The sequence below is a fragment of the Vanrija pseudolonga genome, chromosome 4, assembly GCF_020906515.1.
Source record: "Vanrija pseudolonga chromosome 4, complete sequence".
Classification (NCBI taxonomy): domain Eukaryota; kingdom Fungi; phylum Basidiomycota; class Tremellomycetes; order Trichosporonales; family Trichosporonaceae; genus Vanrija; species Vanrija pseudolonga.
The window spans coordinates 2883742-2905065 of NC_085852.1; the positions used below are offsets into that span (position 1 = coordinate 2883742).

Here is a 21324-nt window from a genome sequence, read left to right on the forward strand (position 1 = left end):
GCATATTGTTGTTGTTGCGGTCGGAGACCTCGCACTTGCTCACTCGGCTGGGCACGGAGCTCGGCGCCACGGTCTGGCTGGTGGCGCTCGGACCCACTCTGTGTGCTTCGTGTCTGCTGCGGGCAACGACGATGTACTCGTCTTGTTCGTCGTCGTGCGTCGTACTCAGCTTCAAAGCTTCACAAGTCCTTCAGCCTTGATCCGCTGACGATCACCTCGAGCCGAAACCCCCGACCCATCCCACCCCACACCATGCGCTCCATCGCCCTCCGCCTCACGGCCGCCTTCCTCCTCCTGACAGTGATAGTCTCCATCCTCGGCACGACAGTCTCGCGCTTCTCCGCCCCAATGATAGTCGTGCTCGACAACAAGAACAGCACCGACGTGCCGTGGTGGGCTGCGCCGGCGCCGGCGGAAGACTACGCCGTTGCCGACGACGACTACGAGCACGAGGGCCACCAGCACGGATACCCGCCCGACTACATCCACGCGCATGGTGCGGGCCACTTTGACCTCGGCGACGAGCTGCCTGCCGCGCTCGTGCCCATCTCGATTGACGAGCTCGAGTCGCATGCGCAGGAGGGGAGCGCGTGGGTGGCCATTGATGGGATCGTGTATGAGTGAGTGCCGCACCCGAGCCGAGCGGAGCGAGGCGAGGCGAGAGAAGGCCGCTGACGCTGGCTGGCCTCCAGTGTGACCGACTACGCCGAGTTCCACGTAAGTACGCTCGCTCGCTGCGCTCCGGCAGGCAAAGACGAGAGACACACAGCTAACCCACCCACCCACAACAGCCAGGCGGCCCAGACGTCCTCCGCGAACACGCCGGCACCGACGTCACGCGGTGAGCTGTAGCGCAGCCTGCGCTGTGCGTGGGCCAAGCTGACACGATCGCAGCACGTTCAACGCCATCCACGCCCCGGGTACGATATCGCGCCTCGCGCCAGAGTATCGCGTCGGCGTGCTGCAGCTGTAGGCCGTGTGGAATGGAGACGGACGATTAGTGCCAAGCCTGCGTATCCGATTAAAATGATCGCCGAGGGGCTCGTGCCGGAGATGACGGAATGACTCGCCGGCGGCCGCGAGTCGGCGCTGTCGTCGGCGTCGTTGAGGACGGGTAGTTGACTGACTGACTGACGACCAGGGAGGGCTGGGTAGTATCTCGCCGCGCCAAGCCCACCACCCCGTCGCCTCGGCCTGGCTCGTCTCGGCTGTCCCCATCGCCGAGCGAGCGAGTCCGACTCCACCGACGTCATCCACCGACCTTTCCATTCACCGGGGCTGGACCTCTGCTCACTCACCCATCTCATCTCTTCTCGACTTTTCCCAACCTCTCCACTCTATCTCTACTCACGCACGCCCTCACCGCTCACACCACACCGCCGCGCCCACACCGCGCCGTCCCTGCACGTTCCGTAACCCGCCTCCCACGAATGCGAGCGCCAAGACCTCTGGCCTCCATCACCTCTTGGCACTGCCAGCGCACGCTTATCAACCCTTCGTCGTCTGTTCGACGCATCATCCCTCTGCTTCCCCACTCTCGCTCCTACGCAAACGTCATGAGCGCGCCACCACTGCACTCGCCGCTGACCGAGATGGAGATCTCACCGACTCCAAACCACAATGTGTGCTCTATTGTCAAGGGTGAGTGAGGACGCTCCGCTTCGCTGCGCTGACGGCCCCAGGCTCAAAGTTCCGTCTCCCGATCCCGGACCACCTCCAGCTCGTCCTCAATTCATGCAACGAGGACAACCCTGGCAAGAATGCCGACTACATCCCCGAGTTGCGCGACGCCGACTCGAACCGACTCGGCGTCGCAGTGTCTACTGTCGACGGGTTCGTCTACACCGCCGGCGATGTCGACATACCGTTCTCGATCCAGTCCATCTCCAAGGCGTTTGTGTATGCGCTCGCAATCGAGGAGCACGGCCTCGACTATGTCCTCACGCGTGTGGGCGTCGAGCCGTCGGGCGAGGCGTTCAACGAGCTTTCGCTCGAGCAGGATACCTGCCGCCCGCTCAACCCCATGATCAACGCCGGCGCAATTACGACGCACACACTCATCGGCAAGGCCGACACGTCGTACGAGGAGCGCTTTGAGAAGATCCGTAAGGGCTTGTCCAAGTTTGCCGGGCGCGAGCTCGAGGTCGACGAGAACGTGTACAACAGCGAGATGAAGCACGCGTTCAGGAACCTCGCCATCGCCAACATGCTGCGCAACTACAATGTGTTCGACCTCGACCCCAAGAAGGTTGTCGAAGGCTACACGCGCCAGTGCGCGGTCTTGGTCACAGCCAAGGACTTGGCCGTCATGGCTGCGACGCTGGCCAACACGGGCATCCAGCCCGTCACTGGCGAGCAGGTCGTCCGGCCGCAGACGGTGCGCCAGACGCTGTCGGTCATGATGACGTGCGGGATGTACGACGGCGCCGGCGACTGGGTGACCAAGATTGGCTTCCCGGCCAAGTCTGGCGTCGCGGGCGGCATCATCGGCGCGCTCCCAGGCCAGGTGGGCATCTCGACCTTCTCCCCCAAGCTGGACAAGCACGGCAACTCGGTGCGCGGGGTGCGCATCTGCCAGCGGCTGTCGGACGACATGGGCCTGCACATTATGCAGCAGCCCGAGCCGGCGCGCTCCGTCGTGAGGCGGCACTATGTGCTCAAGAACAATGAGACGGGGATCACGGCGGCCGTGCTCGCGCTGCAGGGCACCGTCACCTTCACGCCCGCCGAGCGCGTGCTCCGCGTCATTGCTGAGCGGTCTGCGGAAGTCGACTACGACCCCGAGAAGGCGCGCCTCGTGCTCGACTTCCGCGCCGTGCACCACGTCGACGAGACAGCGCGCCGCATGATCCGCGAGAGCGTCACGCGCATCCGCCAGGCGGGCTTCGAAGTCGTCATCGTCGACCCCGAGGGCCTGCTCCAGATGACGGCGACCTGTGCGGACAAGGCCGCGGTGGAGAAGGCGCGCGCCCTGGGTCGCCTGGTCGACGGGGTCGATACCGACCTCGACAGGTACAAGGGCTGGGAGGTGACTGAGCAGGACCGGATTAGCATGTAGTGGTGTGTATGCAAGACTGTGGACTTGTGGGACAGCAGACGTGGCAGACATAGGGGCTCGCAGTTCGCTATCCAACTTTGCCAAGTCTTGCGATTGTTGCCCAGCGTTTCTCCCTCCCTCCGCCAGAGTGGAGCCAAGCAAGACAGCGATGATGGGGGAGGCCTTGAGAGCGCCGAGTAGCCGACATGCCTCGCGACGCTCGCTCGCTCGCTGCTCGGCGGACACGGCGAGTTGCCTCGGCCGTTCTGTCTCGGCCGGCTCCGCCACTGTCCACCCTCCATATCGACTCTCGTCACAAGATCAACGGCATGCTGATGGAGAAGAAGGAGGAGGGTTGTGGAGCAGTCAGGCATGACTGACTGCGGGGCGGGTCGATAAAGTGCAGGGAGGGTGGGCAGAGGTGCCCCACCTGTGTCTCCCCCACCCGCCCCCACCCTTCGGCGACCTTGCCGAATCCAAAGTCCGGTCTAGCTGCCCTAGCAGCCGTCACGAGTACCGGTGAGTGCATATACCCCACAACACGATAAAAGACAGCGGCATGCATGCTACTGCATTGGTTATCCCCTCCCACCACAACCCCGACAGACACCATGACAACCTCGACCCCCGCTACCCTCCTCCCGAAAGACGACGGCGCGTTCGCGTACCGCGGCGTGATGCTCGACGTCGCCCGCCATTTCGTGCCGCTCGCCGAGATCCGGCGCCTGCTCGACGGCATGCAGCTGCTCAAGCTCAACGTGCTGCACATCCACCTGACCGACGACCAGGGGTGGCGCTTCGAGTCGCTCAAGTGGCCCAAGCTGACGACTGTCGGGGGCACGCGCAGCCAGACAGTCGTCGGCCTGCCGGGCAACTACGGCAGCGAGGACCTGCACCCGGAGAACTACAAGAACGTGTACGACGGCAAGCCGCACTCTGGCTTCTACACGCAGGCCGAGCTGCGCGAGCTCGTCGCGCACGCCAAGACGAAGGGCGTGACGATCGTCCCCGAGATCGACATGCCGGGCCACATGCGCGCCGCGCGCGCGGCGTACCCCGAGCTCGGGTACGACGGCGTGCAGTGGGGCGTCGGGACTGGGTGGGGCGTGTACCGTGAAGTCCTGCGCGTCGACGAGCCCGGCCTCCAGTTCTGCCGCGACATCCTCGGCGAGGTGTGCGACGTGTTCGACTCGCCGTACATCCATATCGGCGGCGACGAGTGCCCCAAGATCGAGTGGATCGACTCGCACGTCGCCAACAAGCAGGTCAAGGAGCTCGGGCTCGACGAGAAGAATATCGAGGAGTACGACAAGCTCCAGCGGTGGTTCACCGCGCAGATGGCGACGTTCCTCGCCTCGCGCGGGCGCAAGCTGCTGGGCTGGGACGAGATCATCGACGGCGGCGTGCCCGGCGACTGTGTGGTCATGGCGTGGCGCAGCTGGACCAAGCCGGCCGAGCGCGCAGTCAAGCTCAACGTGCCGATCGTGCAGGCGCCCACCACGCTGTACTTTGACCACGCGCACGGCGCGGCCGCCAACGAGCCGCTGTCGATCGGCGACGGCGCGACCCTGCAAGAGGCGTACGAGTACGACCCGCTCGCGGGCGTCGAGGACAAGCCCGAGCTCGTGCTCGGCCTCCAGGCGCAGCTGTGGTCCGAGTACATCCCCACGACCGAGCACCTGTGGTACATGGCCTTTCCGCGCCTCATCGCCGTCGCAGACATCGGGTACTACGGCGCTAAGCGCGCGCCGTGGGCAGAGTTCCGCGCCGGCCTGGAGGAACGCGTCAAGGCGCTCGCGGCGCTCGGGCTCGTCGGGCGCCCGCTGGACAAGGAGTAGGCGCCGTGTAAGGAGTAGGATATAGACTATGCAGCAGTGTCGTGAGGAAGTGTCGCGCGGCAAAAATCATACATGGCACCCCCCTACAACTTGGCCCCGTTCTCCGTGTTGGCCAGCACGAAGCGGTACCGCGGCGCGCCCTTGTTGAACTCGGGAAGCGCCTTGTTGATGTCCTCGAACGCCCACTTCTGGACCCATGGTGCCGCTTCAGGGTGGCTAGCCACCAGCGCGAGCAGCTCGCGGATCTCGTCCGGGCTCCCGGTGTTGCTGCCGCCGACGCTGACCGCGCCCGTGATGAGGGGGAACGAGTGGAACGTGATGGGCTCGACGACGGCGCCGACGAGCACGAACGCGCCTTCAGGCCGCAGCAGGGCAAGGTACGCCGCGACATCCACTTTCGGCGGGTTGATCGTGCTGATGATCAGGTCGAGCGAGCGCGCGTGCGGCGCAAAGTCCGCGGCGAGGTCGGCGCCAGTGGCGATGTACTTGCTCGCGCCGAGCTTGCGCGCGTCGGCCTCCTTGCCGCTACCCCGCGAAATAGCAGTCACGTCCGCGCCCATCGCCTTGGCAATCTGGATAGCCATGTGTCCCAGCCCGCCGATACCCAGCACGCCGACGCGCTTGCCCGGCCCGGCGCCCCAGCGCTTGAGGGGCGTGTAGACCGTCACGCCGCCGCAGAAGAGCGGCGCGGCCGCGGCCGGGTCGAGCCCGGCAGGCAGCTTGATGGCGAAGTGTGCTGGGCCGCGCCACGTCGTCGCGAAGCCTCCTTTGCACATCGTGCCGGCCGACTTGCCGCGCACGTACGGCGAGCCAAAGGTGAGCGTGGGCGTGGCGCAGTACTGTTCCTTGTCTGGGCTCGTCAGCTGGCGGGTAGGTGCGAGTGGGGGAACTCACGCGCATCGCAGAACTCGCACGCGAGACACGAATCCGTCTGCGCCCCGATGCCAACGACATCGCCGACGGCCAGCCCGCCCGACTGCGCGCCCACACGCACGACCTCGCCGACGATCTCATGCCCCGCCACGCGGCCCGCCTCGATGGGCCCAAACTCGCCCGCGAGGACCGAGGCGTCCGAGCCGCAGATGCCGCAGTAGAGGATCTTGACTGGGCACGAGCGTTAGCGAGTGCGGAGCGGTGGGGGGAGGGATTGCACAAGAGCCAGTATGCGCGGCGTGGCTACTGCCCTACTCACCATCCACATCGTCCTCCTCAAACACCTTGGGCTCAAACGCCTCGTACTTGAGCCCGCCGTCGGCCGCCTTCTCGTCGTAACCGGCCCAGCCCTTGAACTCGTAGGTCATTGTGTGTGTGGTGTGGTTTGGTTTGGGTGTAGCTTGCTTTACTTGATGCTGGCTGCTGGCTGGCTGCCGTCCGCGCCACCCACAGCCCATCTTATACCCCCCCCGTGCCCTTCGGTCGCTCGTCCATGCTCTAGCGTGTCATTGCCGGCGCCGACGGGCTCGCAGCAAGCACCATGCCATGCCACCCGCAATGCACGATGTTGCCGGCGGCAAGATAGCCCACCCGCCAAGCACCACTCTAGTGCCACTCGCTCGCCGCGATGCCCGTCGGCCATGGCGCCAGATACCCGCCGTCGGCCTTTTGCTGTCGCCTTGCGTAGCCGCAGTGCCCGATGGTGTGCGGCGCGTGCATCGTGTATCGCGCATCGCGCAATGATGAGCAAGCGGCCGAGACCACATGCATACCGTTGCCTGGCCGGGCAGCCTGGGTGCACTCGGTGCTCGGCGGCGACCACCGCTGGCCGTTGCTATCGCCGTTCGTCGACGTCATAGCCTCGCGTATAGTCAGTGGATGGAACGCAGTCCTACGGGCATGCCTAGACGACCCATGCACCCTACTACCCATACATACAGTATACAACATTAGATCAGCAACACCTGCAGGTCGATCTCCTTCATCAGCTGCGGCCACAGCGTGAACCCCCGCCCGTCGTCGATCCTGAGCCACTGTTCCGTGAGGAGCTTTTGCTGCGGATGTCAGCGGCCGGCCCCACTCCACTGCCACACGGTACTCACCCCCGCCTGCAGATCCGAGCAATACTCGTCCTTGAAGATATTGAACAGGTCACGGATCCACTGCCTGTCGCTGGCGGTCGCGCACGCGCCGGCGATGAGCAGCGGCCACACGAGCATGACGGGCTCCATTGAGATCTCGGAGCACAGCTCGAGCACGCAGTGCACGGCGGTCTGGATGCGCTCGTCGGACGCGGGGAGGTTGAGCACTTCCGTGTACAGCATAATCATCATGGCGTAGCGGTATGCCGAGTCGCCAATCTGCGGGGTCAGCTGAGGTTCGCGACTAACAGCTGTACCCACCAACACTCTCGACTTCTGCGGAACATTGAGCTGCGTGATGGACCACAGTTTGAGCTGCTCGATCATGGCGTACGCGTCCTGGTCGATCGTGTCGCCAATGTTCTCCGTACCCGTGTCGCCGGGGAACGCGGTACCCAGGCGGACCTTGCGATAGACGATAACGCGGCACTGGGCGTCAGTTGCGTACCCGACAGACAACTCACCCTCGCCACCAGCTCGAGCATCTCGCGGCTCATGCCAAACTGCCGCTCGTACGCCTCCCACTGCCAGTCGCTGACGGCCGTCTTGTCAAACTCGAACCACCACGGCGCGTTCTCGCCGAGAAGGAGCGGCTCCTCGCCCGTCGTGAAGGTGCTGAAGACGTCGGTGGTGGTCAGCTGCTCGATGACGAACCGGCGGCCAAAGTTGACAGGGTCTTCGGCCAGCAGCGCCGCCGGCCCGCCGCGCTTGTACATCATGCGAATGGCAAAGTCGAGGTTCTGCTTCCACGACTTGTCTGCCATGAGGACCTGGCGAGTCAGCTTTGCCCTTCACCCCCACTCACATCTCGTGTCTTGACCGCCATGCACGTCGCGAGCAGCAGGTCAATGTTCTTGTCGCCCTCCTTGCTCAAGCTCAGAATCATGTGCGCCCCAGCCTGCCGCTTCGCGCTCGTCGTCTCCACCAGCATCTGCTGCGAGTGCTCGGCCGAGCTGCCCATGTAACTGTGGTGGAGGTGTGCCGCGCCGAGGCTGAGCACGCCGAGGCGGAACGCCGCGCGGGCGGGCGAGTCGACGTCGAGCAGGATAAGCGGGAGCGAGACGGCGAGGAACGGGTTCTTGGACTGGTTGGACGAGTTGGCCCGGTTGCCCATCGCTACGACGATCGACGAGGTCATGTTGAAGAACTGGTGGAACAGGCGCCGGTTGGCGGCCGAGGGGAACGCGTTTGAGATTGGGTCCGAGGGCGGCGCGAGCGGCGCCGGGATCGACCCGAGCACCATGCTGTCTAGGTTGGAGCTGGGTGACGGCGCAGACATCTGGATCACGCCGCGGCGCAGCGCGAGCGTCGCCGTGTCCATCGAGACCGACGTTGACGTGGATGGCAGCGACGACACGTCGGGGATGGAGAGCAGCGGGCCGAGGATGACCTGTGGCGTGCTCCGTCTCGGGGAGGTGAGGAACGACGCCGCCGTGTCGGCCCGGAAGAGCGGGTGGACGGTGTGTGTTGCCGCGTGCGCTGAGTGCGCCGTCGTCGTAAGCGCCCCAGCGTTCGCGTGCGCCATCGTCCCCCCGCCGCCGCTGCCTGTCCGCAACGCGTCGACAATCGTCGATATCAAGTTGTCCGCCTCGCTGACTGGCGTCTGGACGAACTGGCCAAAGAGGTCAGGCGACGACGAGGACATGGACGACAAGATGAGCGTCTCGCCTTCTCCGCCGTCCGCTGCCTCTGCTTGTCCACCTTCCTCTTCCTGCTCGTCTGGCGCGCTGATGAGCGGCTCGAACCACGACTGGTCCGCATGCTGCGGGGGCGACACCGAGTCGGCCGGCGATTCGGATCTCGACGAGCTTCGCTCCGCCCCTTGGCGCTGGCGGGGTATCGTCCCCTGTGCGCTAGTCTTGGCCGGCTTGAACGGCATGAAGGGCGTATCCGGCCACACGCACTGCCGTCGGTGTCAGCCTGGCCTCGCCGAGCCACCACTCACAGTCTTCTCGAGGTCGAGGCACTTCTCGCACACGGGCTTCGCCTCGTCGCACTTGACTTTGCGCTGCCGGCAGGTAAGGCACCCCGTCCGTGAGCGCGAGTAGCGCATCTTGCGGCGCCGCTTCACGCCCGCGTGGGTGCGCGCCGCGGCCGCCGCGGCCATGGCGGCGCTCTCGGTCGCCGTGAGCCGCGAGACGTGCGTGTGCGTGTGCGCGTGGGCGTGTCGTGATGGACCCGCGTCCATCTCGGCGGAGACGAGGTGGCCTGCGACACTGTTCAGCCGGTGCTGGACCGCCAGGCGGGGGTTACGGCGCATCTCGTTCGCGCTCTCGAGCGAGCTCAGCCAAGCTTGGGTACCCACTCATGTGTGATGCTGGCACTTGGAAGTAAAGTAACACGCGGTGTGTTGTGTTGCTGTCGGTCGAGACGCGGAAGCGATGAAGCGACCGTTTGGAAGTGGAAGTAGTGATGTCGATGGCCGCGCTTGTGATGATAACGACGAGCAACAAGGTCAGGTGGTCATCAGTAAGATGCTTGCGAGTGGAGGTGGACGACTGGAAACCTGGAGCACCAGGAAGTCAGGAGGTCTGGCAGGGATCGGGATCTCGACGTCGGCAACTCCTAAGCGATCGCTTAGCCACGCGACAAGGACACTCGGCGCTTAGATGCCCCCCCTTTCCAGCCAAGATGATAACCCTTCCATACCCGTTTGGCTGTGCTCCTCGACAGGACAGCAAGATAACGGCGGGGCTGGAGCGGCGCTGCGTCGACCTCGCCAAGCACGCTGTGGGCCACATGACCCCACCAACCCCACTGCGCCATTACTCCAGCCGACTCGGCAGGGCAGATATGTACCGGCCCGCCGGCCGCAGCTCTTCGGGCCAGTCTTTCGGCTCAATCAACGAGGGTGGAAGGCCAGCGACACGATAAGGCTTGCGTGAGCGTCTGGTGAGGTGCCATTCGCTCGCTTGGCAGTAAGGTCGGCACTGCCCTTGAAGCTGCAGGCTGCTGTCCTGGCGCCCGCTGACATTCAAGAAAGGAAGTACACGAGGTCTGCGGCGGTCCTGGTGAACCACGGATCCTCTTCGTGGGGACGTCGCTGCGATCCTTGTGGCACTTCTGGCCCCACTACCTTGACCTATTGGCCATAGATACTTGCACACTACCTGTCTACTCAACTGACTGGAACAGTGTCGCTCAGCGAGATTGGAGAGTATCGTGTTCGAAAGCCAACGGCTGCCTCACAGAACCAATTCCTTCATACTTCTATCCCTATACCACTATGTATTCCCAGTCGAGAACCCACTACAACCACAACGAGCTACGCTTCACCCTCTACTTCGAGTTATCCGCACACGAGAAAGGACGGCTGATAGTACCGGCGCGGAACGAGTCGCGGATACCAAGACACGACGACACGACGCCGCTGATCATGAGGAAGCTGCCGAAGACAATGAGCAGCCAGTTGAACACTGCCACGACCCAGAACTTCCAGTCGGGGTTCTCCTTGCGGCGGTGCCAGTTGTCGAACAGCCACATCCAGCCGGTGAACTGCATGCACATGAGGGTGCCGAAGAGCGCGCACACGAGCACGATGAGGTTGCCGAAGAAGGGGATCGAGTTGGCGAGGATGAAGCCGAGCAGCATGCACCCCGACGTCGTGCCGAGCCACACGAGCCAGTGCGTCTTGGTGTGCGCGGTCAGGTGCTCCGACTTGCGCATGAGGCGCACAAACACGAGCTTGGCGGCGATGTGGCAGTACAGGATGCCGGTGGCGAAGAGGCCCGGAAGCGCAATGCCGTAGCAGACTTTCTTGAGGAGCGGGCCGGCCGAGCCGAGGGCGGGCGAGGCGAGGTACTGTCCGCAGAAGTAGTAGACGACCACAGCGACGGTGCTGGGGCGGGTGAGCTTGGATCCAAAGGAACTGATCAACTCGCGACTCACACATAAGTCGACACGACGATAGTCTGGCATACGGCCAGCGACTTGTTGTAGTCCTTGGGGTTCTTCATCTCGGAAATAACGCTGAAGAACGCCGGCGTGCCACACAAGCCCGCGACGGCAGTCGACATGGCGTTCACGCCGTCCCAGAAACTCGCCTTCTTGAACGCGACCATGTCCTTGAACCACGGTGCGGGTGCGGGCGGGGCCGTCGCAGGACGCTCCTGGACGCCCACGGCGATGAGGAGCGTGAAGATGGCGACGAGGATACAGCCTACGCCGACCGAGCCGATAAGGGAGACCTTGTTGAGTGTCTGAATGAATGCCAGGGCGCAGCACACGACGGCAGCGAGCACCATCCACACGAGGGTACACGTCGCGTGGTCGCTCAGCGCGTTGAACGCAATCGTGATGGGCAGCAAAGCGACGCCTGTGAGGGAGATCATGAAGGCCGCATAGATGGCCGTGAACACCTCCTGGCCCATCTTGCCCGCCAGCACGCCGCCGACCTCGGCCATAGAGTATACCTCGGGGTGGTTACGCTTGAACGTGCCGACGACGTACCCTGCCCAGGAGGTGAGCAGGGCGATCCCGAAGATGACCAGTGCGCCAGGCACCGCGCCGACGCTCTGCAGCGCCGTCGGCATGGCGAGCACGCCGAGCGCGATCTGCGTCTTGAGCAGGATGACGGCGGCCTTGATCCACCCCATCGACGTGTAGTTGACGTGCCCTTCGCCCTGGTACCCGAAGACGGCGTCCACGTCGACGGGGTCCATCTCCTTGACCGCGATCGCGTAGTCGGCCTTCTCGGCCGCGCCGTAGACGTCCTTGCTCATGGTGTGTGTCGTGGGTTAGGGTAGGGGTTAGTGCGAGGGGGGAAGAGGAAACTTGGGATAACGTCACGTCGCCGGCGCCGTGATGCTTTACATATGGCTCGTGCCCCCGCCGTGCGCAGCGGGTGGCGGCGTGGTATCTCTGACGCCGGCGTATCGCGATAGACTGCGTGCCGTCGGGAACAACAAGCGATCGAGACGACGGCGACGACGCTTGGCGATACACGGTCGAGTGGAGCTCCATTGGGGCCGCGGGGTGGTATCAAAGCTGGCGACGCCGTGTCGCTCGCTCGCTCGCTCGCCAAGGATCCACAGCCGACCGCATAGCGCACTCGATTGAGCAGGTGGACGACTGCAGGGACTGAGCAGGTCACAGGAGCAGGGCAGGTATGTGGCTGGGGTGGCAGGGGACGGTGGGGGGTGGGCAAGGCGGCTGGACTCGGCCGGCCACGGCTTGTGCGGTCTCGTCTACGACTAGCCCGTTATCGCCGCAGGCCTCTGGTACGCTTGCCCCGCGCCGCTGGATCTCGCTCGTGTTCCAAGGAGTGGCGGGCCTTGGTATCCAGGGCCGCCGGTTCGGCGAATGATGGCGGCCCTGGACAGAATGTTCCCAGCGGACGGCGTGGGGGGAGTAGTAAGTAACCGCCGAGACGGGGCATGCTTGGCCAGTGGCCGCGGCGTACGCCACGATGTCGTACACTGTTGTCGTTGCCCTCGTGCTCCTCCCCCACACGACACTCCCTGGTCCCATCTCCACAGGCGGAGATGGGCTGGGCTGCGCCCCCACTCGGCGTCGCCCGACACACGGTCTGCGATACCCATCCGGTCGGCAGCGGTGCCCGGTGAGGTAAGAGGTGCGCTGAGCGCACAGCGAATGGGCGTCCAGGCATTAGCTGGGCGTGCTGCGATGGGGAATCTTGCTGATTGTAAGCGGCCGCGTTGTGGTGGGTGGCAGTGATTGGAGGACGGTGCAGGCTGCGCTGGGGAGGGGGGTGGGGGGGGGGGCGACTCTGCATGCAGCTGAACGAGCTGAACGAACCAGGCCAATTCTCTTCCATCTTGCTCTGGGAGAACCGACGCTTGTGCTGATAGCGCTGTGATGCACGGCCAGTCGGGACGTGCACAAGGAGTGGCGGCACAGCGACCGCCGCCGTGCGTATCCCGGGTGTGGCGGCTAGTTGTTATCCGCGCTTATCGCCTTGTTGCTGGCTGGTGCCGACCGGTTCAGGCAGCTCGCTCGGCCTTGTTGGAGACGCCGGCCTGCACCGGACCGATAGGCAGGTGACCGCATGACCCGTATATGCGTCGCTTGTGCCCCGCTCGCTCCGTCGCTCTGCTGCCCCACTGCGCGCGCGCTGTCGTTGTACGCAACCTTGGCATGACGCAGGTGGGCCCCACGACGGGGCAAGGTCAAGCAAGTACATGATGATGTCGTCTGGACGATGTTGGCTCAACTTTACTTTCCACACCACCATCACCACCACCCCACAACCATCCACCCACAATGACCACTGACGACTTCCCGCGCCACTCGCTCAACTGCGACATGGGAGAGGGGTACTACCGCTGGGCGCTCGGGCCCGACGAGGAGCTCTTCCCCCTGATCGACTTCTGCAACGTCGCGTGCGGCTTCCACGCGGGGGACCACAACACGATGCTCAAGACTGTGCGGTCGGCCATCAAGCACGGCGTGCGGATCGGCGCACACCCGGGACTGGACGACGTGCGCGGGTTCGGGCGGCGTAAGCTCGAGGTTACGGACGACGAGGTGTACGCCATGGCGCTGTACCAGCTCGGCGCGCTCAAGGCCATTGTCGAGGCGGAAGGGGCCAAGGTGTCGCACGTCAAGGTGGGTGAAGGAACCGGGTGGAATGGGTTGCGGCTGACCGCGCCCAGCCCCACGGCATGCTCTACTTCATCATCCGCGACGACGCCGCCAAGATGCGCGCGTTCATGAAGGCCCAGACGTCCATCTTCGGCACGACAATCCCCTTCTTCGGCCTCAAGGGCACGCCGCACGAGGCCGTCGCCGCCGAGTTTGGCGTGCGCTTCATCCCCGAGCTGTTCTGCGACATCGACTACGACCCAAGCGGCAAGCTGCTCGGCGTGCCGCAGAGCCATGCGCCGACGGCCGAGCTGATCGGGAGGAAGCTCGACAGGCTCTTCTCGAAGGCGGAGAGTAAGCCTCGTGGGCCTGCGGAGCTGACACGTCCCCAGCCATCGACATCGACGGGAACCCCCTGCCCCTCGACGCGGCCAAGGGCCCCTTCACGATCTGCCTGCACTCGGACATGCCGACGGCCGTGGCCAATGTTTCTGCGTGAGTAGCCGGCGCCGGGGCTGTTCCGACCGAGCGAGCGAGCGAGCTGACCACGGCACGACACCCCACAGCGCGCGCGAGGTTGTCGACCGCTACAAGACTGCTGCGGCTTAGGCGACGGGATACGTGTCAGGGTTGTAGGACATAGGGCTGGCTCTAGGATGCATCAGGCGTGCGGGTCGTCGTTATCGTTGCTGGTGGTGGTGGGTGCTAAGCGCCAGGCAGGGTTCGACAGGATCAATAATTCACGGTGATGTCCGGGGCTGTTCCCCACCCCCACCCACTCCACTGCCCTTCACTCGCCGGCAGGAACAGTGCAGCTGTGCACGTCTCATCACAATAGCCTGTTTGGGGATTATGAGGAACGAGGTGGGGAGGGCCTCTTCCCACCCACCCCTCAGTAGCCCACTTGGAGGCAGGCATGTACATGCGTTGTCGAGCGAGGTGGTGTGGGGCCGCCCGACCGTGTCTGATGACCTCGTCGTCGGCAGGGATGCCGAGATTCTTGGCACCTGTCGTACCTTCGCCGGTCGGCCGCTCCCCCGCCGACCGGCGGACTCTAAGCGCGCATCTGCCTGCTGCTATAAGCGCAAGCGACCGAATGGAGCTGCGTATCGGGCCGGTAATGTGGGGAGTGAGCGTGGGGTCATGTGGAGTGCGACCCAAGCCTATCTACGGTAAGCGTCGCCAACGTCCTCTCTCTCTCCGGCTGATGCTCGCTCGCCTGTGCACCTGGCCTCTGTTCCGACTCCCTCGCCCACCCAGCTCGCCTTGATAAGGCCGCCCCCTCCCGGCCATGGCCTCCCCCAAGCCCAACACAATGACCACCGCCCCCAAGGTCCTGATCGCGAACCGCGGCGAGATCGCGCTGCGTATCCTGCGCACGGCGCGCAAGCTCGGCATTCCGACCGTGGCCATCTACACGCTCGTCGACGCCGACACGCCCGTCGTGCACCAGGCCGACGAGGCGCACATCATCGGCGACGGCTCCAACCCCCGCGGATATCTTGACATCGACGAGATTGTGGCTATCGCCAAGAAGAGCGGGGCGACCATGGTCGCGCCGGGGTACGGGTTCCTGTCTGAGAATGCTGTAAGTCGGGGAGGCGGAGCCCGGTGGTGGGGAGGCGCAGCCGGGAGGAGGGGTGGGTGGGGGCATACTTCTTCCTCGCGCAGCGAGGATAGGGGTGGGTGGGCGGGCACCGTATCGCTCGCGTAGCAGGGAGGGTGGGTGGGCGACTCATCTGCGAGCTTGCTCGAGGGTGGGTGGGCGGGCGTGAGCAGTAGCGAGCTAGCTCGAGGAGGAGGAGGCTTCCCACAATCGCCGGCCTGTGCTAACCCGCGCAGAGCTTCGCCAAGGCCATCGAGGCCGCAGGCATCACGTTCCTCGGCCCCACGCCCTTCCAAATGACGTCGATGGGACTGAAGCACGAGGCGCGCGCCGTCGCCATCAAGGCTGGCGTGCCCGTCGTCCCCGGAAGCGAGGGCACGATCGAGACGCTGGAGCTTGCGCTCGAGTGGGCGGCGAAGATCGGATACCCCGTCATGCTCAAGGCGAGCGCCGGCGGCGGTGGCATGGGAATGACTGTGTGCAAGAGTGGGTAGCGCCCCACCGCAGGTTGGACCTGGCTGACGACACCCCACCCCAGACGAACAAGAGCTCAAGGACAACTTTGAGGCGACGCGGCAGAAGGGCGAGACCCTCTTCAAAGACTCAACCGTCTTTCTCGAGAAGTACATTGCGCGGGCACGACACGTCGAGGTCCAGATCTTCGGAAACGGCGAGGGCCATGTCATTCACTTTGGCGAGCGCGAGTGCTCCGTTCAGCGGCGACACCAGAAGGTTATCGAGGAGACGCCGTGCCCATTGTTCCTCTCCGACCTCGGCAAGAGTGAGTAGCGAGCGGCGCCGGTACGGCGAGCGTCAGGAGGCACCGCTGACACGCGCTCCCAGAGACCCGCGAGCGCATGTGCGCTGCCGCCGTGGCCCTCGGCCAGACGATCAACTACCGCTCGGCCGGCACGGTCGAGTTTGTGCTCGACGACGAGTCGCCAAACTACGATTTCTACTTCCTCGAGCTGAACGCGCGTATTCAGGTCGAGCACCCCATTACCGAGGTTGTCCGCCCGGGGCTGGACCTGGTCGAGCTGCTCATCCGCCAGGGCCTGGTGCCGAACCACTCGCTGCCGGCTGCCGAGCTCGACCAAGCGCGCTGGGCGCCGTTCGACGGGCACTCGATCGAGGCGCGTATCTACTGCGAGAACCCGCTCGCCGGCTTCCGCCCCTCCCCCGGCCGACTGCAGCTCGTCGAGTGGGCGGATATCGGCGAGCGCGGCCGCATCGATACCTGGGTCAAGACGGGCACTATGGTGTCGCCAAACTACGACCCCATGATCGCCAAGGTCATCGTGTGGGGCAAGGACCGCGACGCGGCGATCAAGCAGCTCGTCAAGGTGCTCTCCGAGTCCAAGATCGCGGGGCCGACAACCAACCTCCACTACTGCCGCGCGATCCTCGAGTCGGACGCGTTCCAGAAGGGCGCAGTCACGACCGTGTACCTCGACAGCATGCCCTACGAGCCGCCTGTGATGGAGTTCATTCAGCCCGGTCTCTCGACGACGGTGCAGGACCTGCCTGGCCGCTTCGTCGGCCTCGGTATCCCCCGTGGCGGCGCGGCCGACATGCTCGCGCTCCAGGCTGCCAACGTGCTGGTCGGGAACGACCCCAACGCCGAAGGGCTGGAGATGACGATGATGGGCTCCAAGATCAAGTTCCACTGTGCCGCGACGATCGCCATCACTGGCGCCGAGATGAAGGTCACGATCGACAAGCAGGAGGTGCCCATGTGGGAGACGCTCAAGATCGCCAAGGGCAGTGTGCTCTTCGTCGGCTCGGCGAACGGTCACGGCCTAAGGAGCTACCTCGCGATCCGGGGCGGCCTGCCCACCATCGCGCCGTACATGGGCTCCAAGTCGACCTTTGCCGGCGCGTCGCTCGGCGGATCGCAGGGCCGCGCGCTGTTCGCCGGCGACATGCTGGACATTGACCTCGACTCGGCCAACTTTGACCGCAAGCTGTCGATCCCGCCCGCTAGCCGTCCCCAGCTCGGCTCGGTGTGGGAGCTCGAAGTCACCCCCAGCGCCCAGTGGGACGAGGAGTTCATCACGCTGCAGGGCATGAAGAACATGCTCGACGCCGAGTGGACCGTCACCCCCGCCTCTAACCGCAGTGGCCTGCGTCTCGAGGGCCCCCTGCTCGACTGGGCACGCTCGTCGGGTGGCGAGGGAGGCAGCCACCCCAGCAACCTCATCGACCAGGGCTACGCCTTTGGTGCGCTCAACTTCAACGGCGACACGCCGGTGCTCTTCGGCGTCGACGGCCCCGACATGGGCGGCTTCTCGTGCGTCCTCACCGTTGCGCGTCCCAGCATGTGGAAGCTCGGCCAGATGCGCCCCGCCGACAAGGTTCGCTTTGTGCTTGTCACGCGCCAGGACTCGGAGGAGCTCGAGACGAGCCACAACACGTGGCTCAACGCGCTCATCGAGGAGAGCGATGCCTCGGCGTACGCCCCGTCGGCCAAGGCCAAGCCGGTCGACGACTCTGCGTTCGTCTCCACGTCCGTCCTCTACACCCGTGGCGATGTCACGGTCCGCGAGGCAGGCGACGAGTTCATCCTCTTTGAGGTTGGCGAGATGACCTTTGACATGCGGGACCGCGTCAAGGTCGAGCTGTGGGAGCGCGGCCTCCGCGCCAAGAAGGTCCCCGGCATCGTCTACTTCAACACGTGTGTCCGCTCGTCGCTCATCCACTTTGACCCCAAGATCATCTCGATGGAGCAGCTCGTCAAGGTTGTGGTCGACGCCGCCAAGGGCCTCGACGACGTGACCAACGTCGAGATCCCCATGACGGTCTGGAAGATGCCCGTCGTCCCGAACGACAGGTGGACTCGCGCCGACATTGAGTACTACATGAAGTCTGCGCGCAAGGAGGCCGTCTACCTCCCCGACAACTGCAAGTACCTTGCGCGTAACAACGGCCTGCCCGACACGGCGGTTACCGACGCGCTGCTCGGCACGCCGTGGTTCATTATCGCGCTCGGCTTCTTCGTCATGCTGCCCTTCCACATCCCGCTCGACCCGCGCTTCCGCCTCCTGGCGCAAAAGTACAACCCGTCGCGCGTCAAGACGACCGAGGGCGCCATCGGTCTCGCGGGCGTCATTGCGTCAATCTACCCGATCGAGTCGCCCGGCGGATACCAGCTCCTCGGGCGCACGCTCACCACCTGGCGGCCCTGGAACGAGAAGCCCTGCCTCGTCAACAGCTTTGACCAGATGGAGTTCTTCGAGGTCACCGAGGACGAGTTTGTCCAGATCGAGGCGAGCTACAAGGCCGGCATCTACCAGCCCGAGTCGCGCCAGTCCGTGTTCAACATGAAACAGTACCTCCAGTGGATCGACGGCATGCAGGACGAGATTGACGCGTTCAAGGCCAAGCAGAAGGCCGCGAGCGAGGAGGTCGCCAAGGAGTAAGTCGGGTGTTCTGGCCGCTTTTTGACCCGCTGACACCATACCCAGGGAAGCAGTCCTCTTCGCCAAGTGGACCAAGGAGAAGGAGGAGGAGGCCAAGGCCATCGCGGCACAGCAGGCCGCAGGGGGCGGCAAGGCCTCCGCGTCAGAGGGCACGCCTATCCAAGCACCCCTCTCGGCGAACGTGTGGAAGTTCTACGTCAAGCCAGGCGACATCATCGAGGACGACGACCAGCGCATCGTCGAGCTCGAGGCCATGAAGACTTCCGTGTGGGTCACGCCGGGCGAGGAGACCAAGGGCAAGAAGGTGGTGTCGTTCGCAGTCAAGGAGGGCGACGCGGTTGCGCCGGGCCAGGTTCTCTTGTATCTCGAGTAGGCGGGCAGGCAGCCTTGTACGTTAGCATAGGTTGGGTAGGTCAGGTAGTCAGAAGAATCGGATGCATGGGTTTGAGAATCACGACGTTTGGCGACTACGGCGGGCGTCGTGGGTGGTTTCGGGACCGCAGTTGGGCGCCTTCTGGGGCGTAGAGGAGTGAGTAGTGGTGTGGGCGGTGGTATGAGTCGTGTGAGAAGTCGTGGTGTGGCCGGTGGTCGGCTTCCGGGTGGTAGTCGAGCGGGTAGTCGTGTGGGTAGTCGTGCGGCTAGTCGAGTTCGGCGTCTTTCCCTTCACTGATGCCGTGGTCAGGTGGGCAGAGGTGGGGTGGTTCACCTTGGTAGTGGTAGTGTGCGAGGTGGTTGTCGAGTGTGCGCTTGAGGTGGTAGTGTGGGCCGTGGTGTGGGCGGTTGTGGGCTTGCTTGCCGCGACCGACTTTGCGGTGGTGTGCGTCGTCGTGGTAGTGGTGTGAGCAGCAGTCGTGGTGGTGTGAGCAGTCGTCGTGGTGGTGTGGGCCACAGCCGACGACCTAGGCAGGCTCGACGTGCTCGATGCCGACGGCTTAACCTTCCGTCAGCCCCAGCCCCACACCCGACTCACGGCACAGTTCGACCCCGGAGCATAGGGCCAGATGTTGGCGCTCCCGCTGGGCGGGTAGTAGCAGATGAGGTAGTACGAACTGTTCTCCTGCTTCCAGCTATAGCTGCCCGAGCTGGACAGCTGGACGCCGAGGCCGTCGAGGTACGCGTTCTCCAGGAGCGCCATGGGCGGCGGCTGGACGTATCCGGTCTTGTAGCACTTCTCCGAGCTGTCGCCGATCTGGTCCGTGTCAGCATACATACCCTCCCTCCTGAGCCCGGTGGCCGCACGCACAAATGCCGCGTCCTCAAAGACGTTGCCGCTGACGGTCAGATACTCGGCCCCAGCGACGGCGATGCCGAAGCCCATAGCCCCCTGCAGCGTGTTGCCGCTCACGACCGGCCCGTCGACCTTCTCGCCCGCCTCGACACGCGGGTCATTGGACGCGACCCACGTGTCCCAGCCCACGGGGATACCGATGCCGATGTATCCGCGCGAGGTGGACGGCCCGCCGGTCGCGTTGCCGCACGACGTCGCGAAGCCGCCCGTGATGGTGTTCGAGAGGACGCGCACGCCCGTGTAGTTCCCCGGCGGGGTGTACGGCGTCAGGTCGACGACTGGGGGTGTCAGTGGCGTTGGTGAAGATGGGCATGCGTACGGTTGATGCCGCCGAGCGTGTGCGCCGTCTTTGCGACGATATGGTTGTTCTGCACGGTCGAGTGCGGGCTCGAGAAGATGACGATCCCGCCGTCCGTCGCGTCAGTGATCACGTTGCCCTCGACGAGCGAGTTGGTGCACGCGAGCATGATGCCGTCGCCGATACGGCCGGGGGTCGAGCGCCCGCAGGGTCCGATCTGGTTGTTGCGCACCGTCGCGTTGTTGCACTTGAGCTGGCCCTCGATCCTACCCGGAGTCAGCGAGACCCCACACAGACTACGCACACATGGAGACACGAGTCGCTCTTCGGGTGGTGCGAGTACACGTTCTCAATCACCTGGTTGGCGTTGTTCCCGCCCATCTCGATGTTGGACGACCCGGCGACAGCCGACGGAAACGGATCGGGCACGGCGTCGGTGCGCCCGCCGTCAACTTGGATGTTCCGGATGATCACGCCGTCCAGGTTGTCCCCGGTGGCAGAGATCACCACGCCCTGCGTGGTGCTTGTCCCGAGGAGGATGGCGCGGGTCGAGTCGGTCGGGTAGCCTTGCGTCGAGATCTCTTGCCCCGCCGCCTTGGGCTGCAGCGGCACCGCGAGGGGGTACGTCTGGCCTGGGCACAGGCTGAGGACGAAGCCTTTGCCTCCGGCGTTGAGCGCCGCCTGCAGGTCCGCCGTGGGCGGCACGCAGGCGGCCGAAGCGGTCGCGAGGAGCGCGAGCGCGCCGGCGAGGAGCTGGGTGTTGGCGTTCTTCATCGTGCGGTGTGGCGAGCGACAGCGGGGCACAACACCAAGTCAACGTGAGTACTTATACCCATGCACCAGCGCACCGCACCACAACGCGTCACGCACGCAGCCAGAACCGCCGCACCACTCTCCGCATCACCCGCAGCAGCATTCAGCCAGTCGACGCGCCGAAACGTGCCGCCACGACGTGGCTCAAACACCGTGGCGGCGCCGAGTTTGAGGGCGAGGTGCTGTTTTCGTCGTGTGGCGGCGACTGGCCGCGACTGGTCGGGCCCACAACACGCGTAACAAGGTTATCACGGCGTCTTACTCTGCAGGGAGCAAGCAGGCACGGGGCGCATGTTAGTGTGTCTGCTGCACCATTGTTCGCCGTATCGGGTGCAGAGGGTGTGGCTATATACGGATGAAGGCAGGGGGCTCGTCGGTAGTGGTCGCCGACCTCCGGGTTTCGGGCC

At 64.7% G+C, this 21324-nt stretch overlaps 9 protein-coding genes across 9 annotated transcripts; 5 read left to right on the forward strand and 4 right to left on the reverse strand.

Moving 5' to 3' along the window:
* The first annotated feature begins 175 nt into the window (after nucleotides 1-175).
* On the forward strand, nucleotides 176-995 carry CYB2_4 (Cytochrome b2, mitochondrial). The gene is made up of 4 exons (XM_062772966.1): nucleotides 176-620; nucleotides 693-717; nucleotides 792-841; nucleotides 895-995. The coding sequence occupies exons 1-4, from the start codon at nucleotides 253-255 to the stop codon at nucleotides 971-973; spliced, it is 522 nt and encodes a 173-aa protein (XP_062628950.1). The 5' UTR covers nucleotides 176-252; the 3' UTR covers nucleotides 974-995.
* Nucleotides 996-1250: 255 nt separating this feature from the next.
* On the forward strand, nucleotides 1251-3058 carry glsA_1 (Glutaminase; the record flags this gene model as incomplete). The annotated part of the gene is made up of 2 exons (XM_062772967.1): nucleotides 1251-1641; nucleotides 1683-3058. Exons 1-2 carry the CDS (start codon nucleotides 1431-1433, stop codon nucleotides 3056-3058), a joined length of 1587 nt encoding a protein of 528 aa, XP_062628951.1. The 5' UTR covers nucleotides 1251-1430.
* A 590-nt stretch (nucleotides 3059-3648) lies between these two features.
* Nucleotides 3649-4875, forward strand: nahA_0 (Beta-hexosaminidase; the record flags this gene model as incomplete). Its single annotated transcript, XM_062772968.1, has 1 exon — nucleotides 3649-4875. The coding sequence occupies one exon, from the start codon at nucleotides 3649-3651 to the stop codon at nucleotides 4873-4875; it is 1227 nt and encodes a 408-aa protein (XP_062628952.1).
* An 83-nt stretch (nucleotides 4876-4958) lies between these two features.
* ADH7 (NADP-dependent alcohol dehydrogenase 7) lies at nucleotides 4959-6176 on the reverse strand (the record flags this gene model as incomplete). Its single annotated transcript, XM_062772969.1, has 3 exons — nucleotides 4959-5725; nucleotides 5770-5979; nucleotides 6068-6176. The coding sequence occupies 3 exons, from the start codon at nucleotides 6174-6176 to the stop codon at nucleotides 4959-4961; spliced, it is 1086 nt and encodes a 361-aa protein (XP_062628953.1).
* A 493-nt stretch (nucleotides 6177-6669) lies between these two features.
* On the reverse strand, nucleotides 6670-9420 carry ECM22_1 (Sterol regulatory element-binding protein ECM22). Its single transcript, XM_062772970.1, has 7 exons — nucleotides 9256-9420; nucleotides 8896-9158; nucleotides 7756-8853; nucleotides 7415-7720; nucleotides 7212-7379; nucleotides 6912-7169; nucleotides 6670-6863 (listed from the first exon to the last, which is right to left on the reverse strand). The coding sequence occupies exons 1-7, from the start codon at nucleotides 9257-9259 to the stop codon at nucleotides 6759-6761; spliced, it is 2202 nt and encodes a 733-aa protein (XP_062628954.1). The 5' UTR covers nucleotides 9260-9420; the 3' UTR covers nucleotides 6670-6758.
* An 809-nt stretch (nucleotides 9421-10229) lies between these two features.
* On the reverse strand, nucleotides 10230-11671 carry mtr_18 (N amino acid transport system protein; the record flags this gene model as incomplete). The annotated part of the gene is made up of 2 exons (XM_062772971.1): nucleotides 10230-10788; nucleotides 10839-11671. The coding sequence occupies 2 exons, from the start codon at nucleotides 11669-11671 to the stop codon at nucleotides 10230-10232; spliced, it is 1392 nt and encodes a 463-aa protein (XP_062628955.1).
* Nucleotides 11672-13141: 1470 nt separating this feature from the next.
* lamB (Lactam utilization protein lamB) lies at nucleotides 13142-14139 on the forward strand. Its single transcript, XM_062772972.1, has 4 exons — nucleotides 13142-13517; nucleotides 13565-13847; nucleotides 13886-13988; nucleotides 14060-14139. The coding sequence occupies exons 1-4, from the start codon at nucleotides 13173-13175 to the stop codon at nucleotides 14100-14102; spliced, it is 774 nt and encodes a 257-aa protein (XP_062628956.1). The 5' UTR covers nucleotides 13142-13172; the 3' UTR covers nucleotides 14103-14139.
* A 645-nt stretch (nucleotides 14140-14784) lies between these two features.
* Nucleotides 14785-18891, forward strand: lamA (Putative urea carboxylase; the record flags this gene model as incomplete). Its single annotated transcript, XM_062772973.1, has 5 exons — nucleotides 14785-15081; nucleotides 15336-15585; nucleotides 15638-15880; nucleotides 15943-18514; nucleotides 18564-18891. 5 exons carry the CDS (start codon nucleotides 14785-14787, stop codon nucleotides 18889-18891), a joined length of 3690 nt encoding a protein of 1229 aa, XP_062628957.1.
* A 58-nt stretch (nucleotides 18892-18949) lies between these two features.
* LOC62_04G006406 (uncharacterized protein) lies at nucleotides 18950-20887 on the reverse strand. Its single transcript, XM_062772974.1, has 5 exons — nucleotides 20409-20887; nucleotides 20126-20370; nucleotides 19762-20084; nucleotides 19489-19707; nucleotides 18950-19455 (listed from the first exon to the last, which is right to left on the reverse strand). The coding sequence occupies exons 1-5, from the start codon at nucleotides 20876-20878 to the stop codon at nucleotides 18970-18972; spliced, it is 1743 nt and encodes a 580-aa protein (XP_062628958.1). The 5' UTR covers nucleotides 20879-20887; the 3' UTR covers nucleotides 18950-18969.
* Between the last annotated feature and the right edge of the window lie 437 nt (nucleotides 20888-21324).

Bases quoted from the DNA above. Each gene is read 5' to 3' on its own strand.
- CYB2_4 (XM_062772966.1), top strand. From the start codon at position 253: ATGCGCTCCATCGCCCTCCGCCTCACGGCCGCCTTCCTCCTCCTGACA. The intron at 621-692 runs GTGAGTGCCGCA...GCTGGCCTCCAG, and splicing joins ATTGATGGGATCGTGTATGA to TGTGACCGACTACGCCGAGT. The intron at 718-791 runs GTAAGTACGCTC...CACCCACAACAG, and splicing joins CCGACTACGCCGAGTTCCAC to CCAGGCGGCCCAGACGTCCT.
- ECM22_1 (XM_062772970.1), bottom strand. The intron at 8,854-8,895 runs GTGAGTGGTGGC...CACCGACGGCAG, and splicing joins GCCTCGACCTCGAGAAGACT to TGCGTGTGGCCGGATACGCC. The intron at 7,721-7,755 runs GTGAGTGGGGGT...CTGACTCGCCAG, and splicing joins TGGCGGTCAAGACACGAGAT to GTCCTCATGGCAGACAAGTC.
- lamB (XM_062772972.1), top strand. From the start codon at position 13,173: ATGACCACTGACGACTTCCCGCGCCACTCGCTCAACTGCGACATGGGA. The intron at 13,848-13,885 runs GTAAGCCTCGTG...ACACGTCCCCAG, and splicing joins GCTCTTCTCGAAGGCGGAGA to CCATCGACATCGACGGGAAC. The intron at 13,989-14,059 runs GTGAGTAGCCGG...GACACCCCACAG, and splicing joins GCCGTGGCCAATGTTTCTGC to CGCGCGCGAGGTTGTCGACC.
- LOC62_04G006406 (XM_062772974.1), bottom strand. From the start codon at position 20,878: ATGAAGAACGCCAACACCCAGCTCCTCGCCGGCGCGCTCGCGCTCCTC. The intron at 20,085-20,125 runs GTACGCATGCCC...TGACACCCCCAG, and splicing joins CACGCTCGGCGGCATCAACC to TCGTCGACCTGACGCCGTAC. The intron at 19,456-19,488 runs GTGAGTCGGGTG...GGCTGACGGAAG, and splicing joins CTCCGGGGTCGAACTGTGCC to GTTAAGCCGTCGGCATCGAG.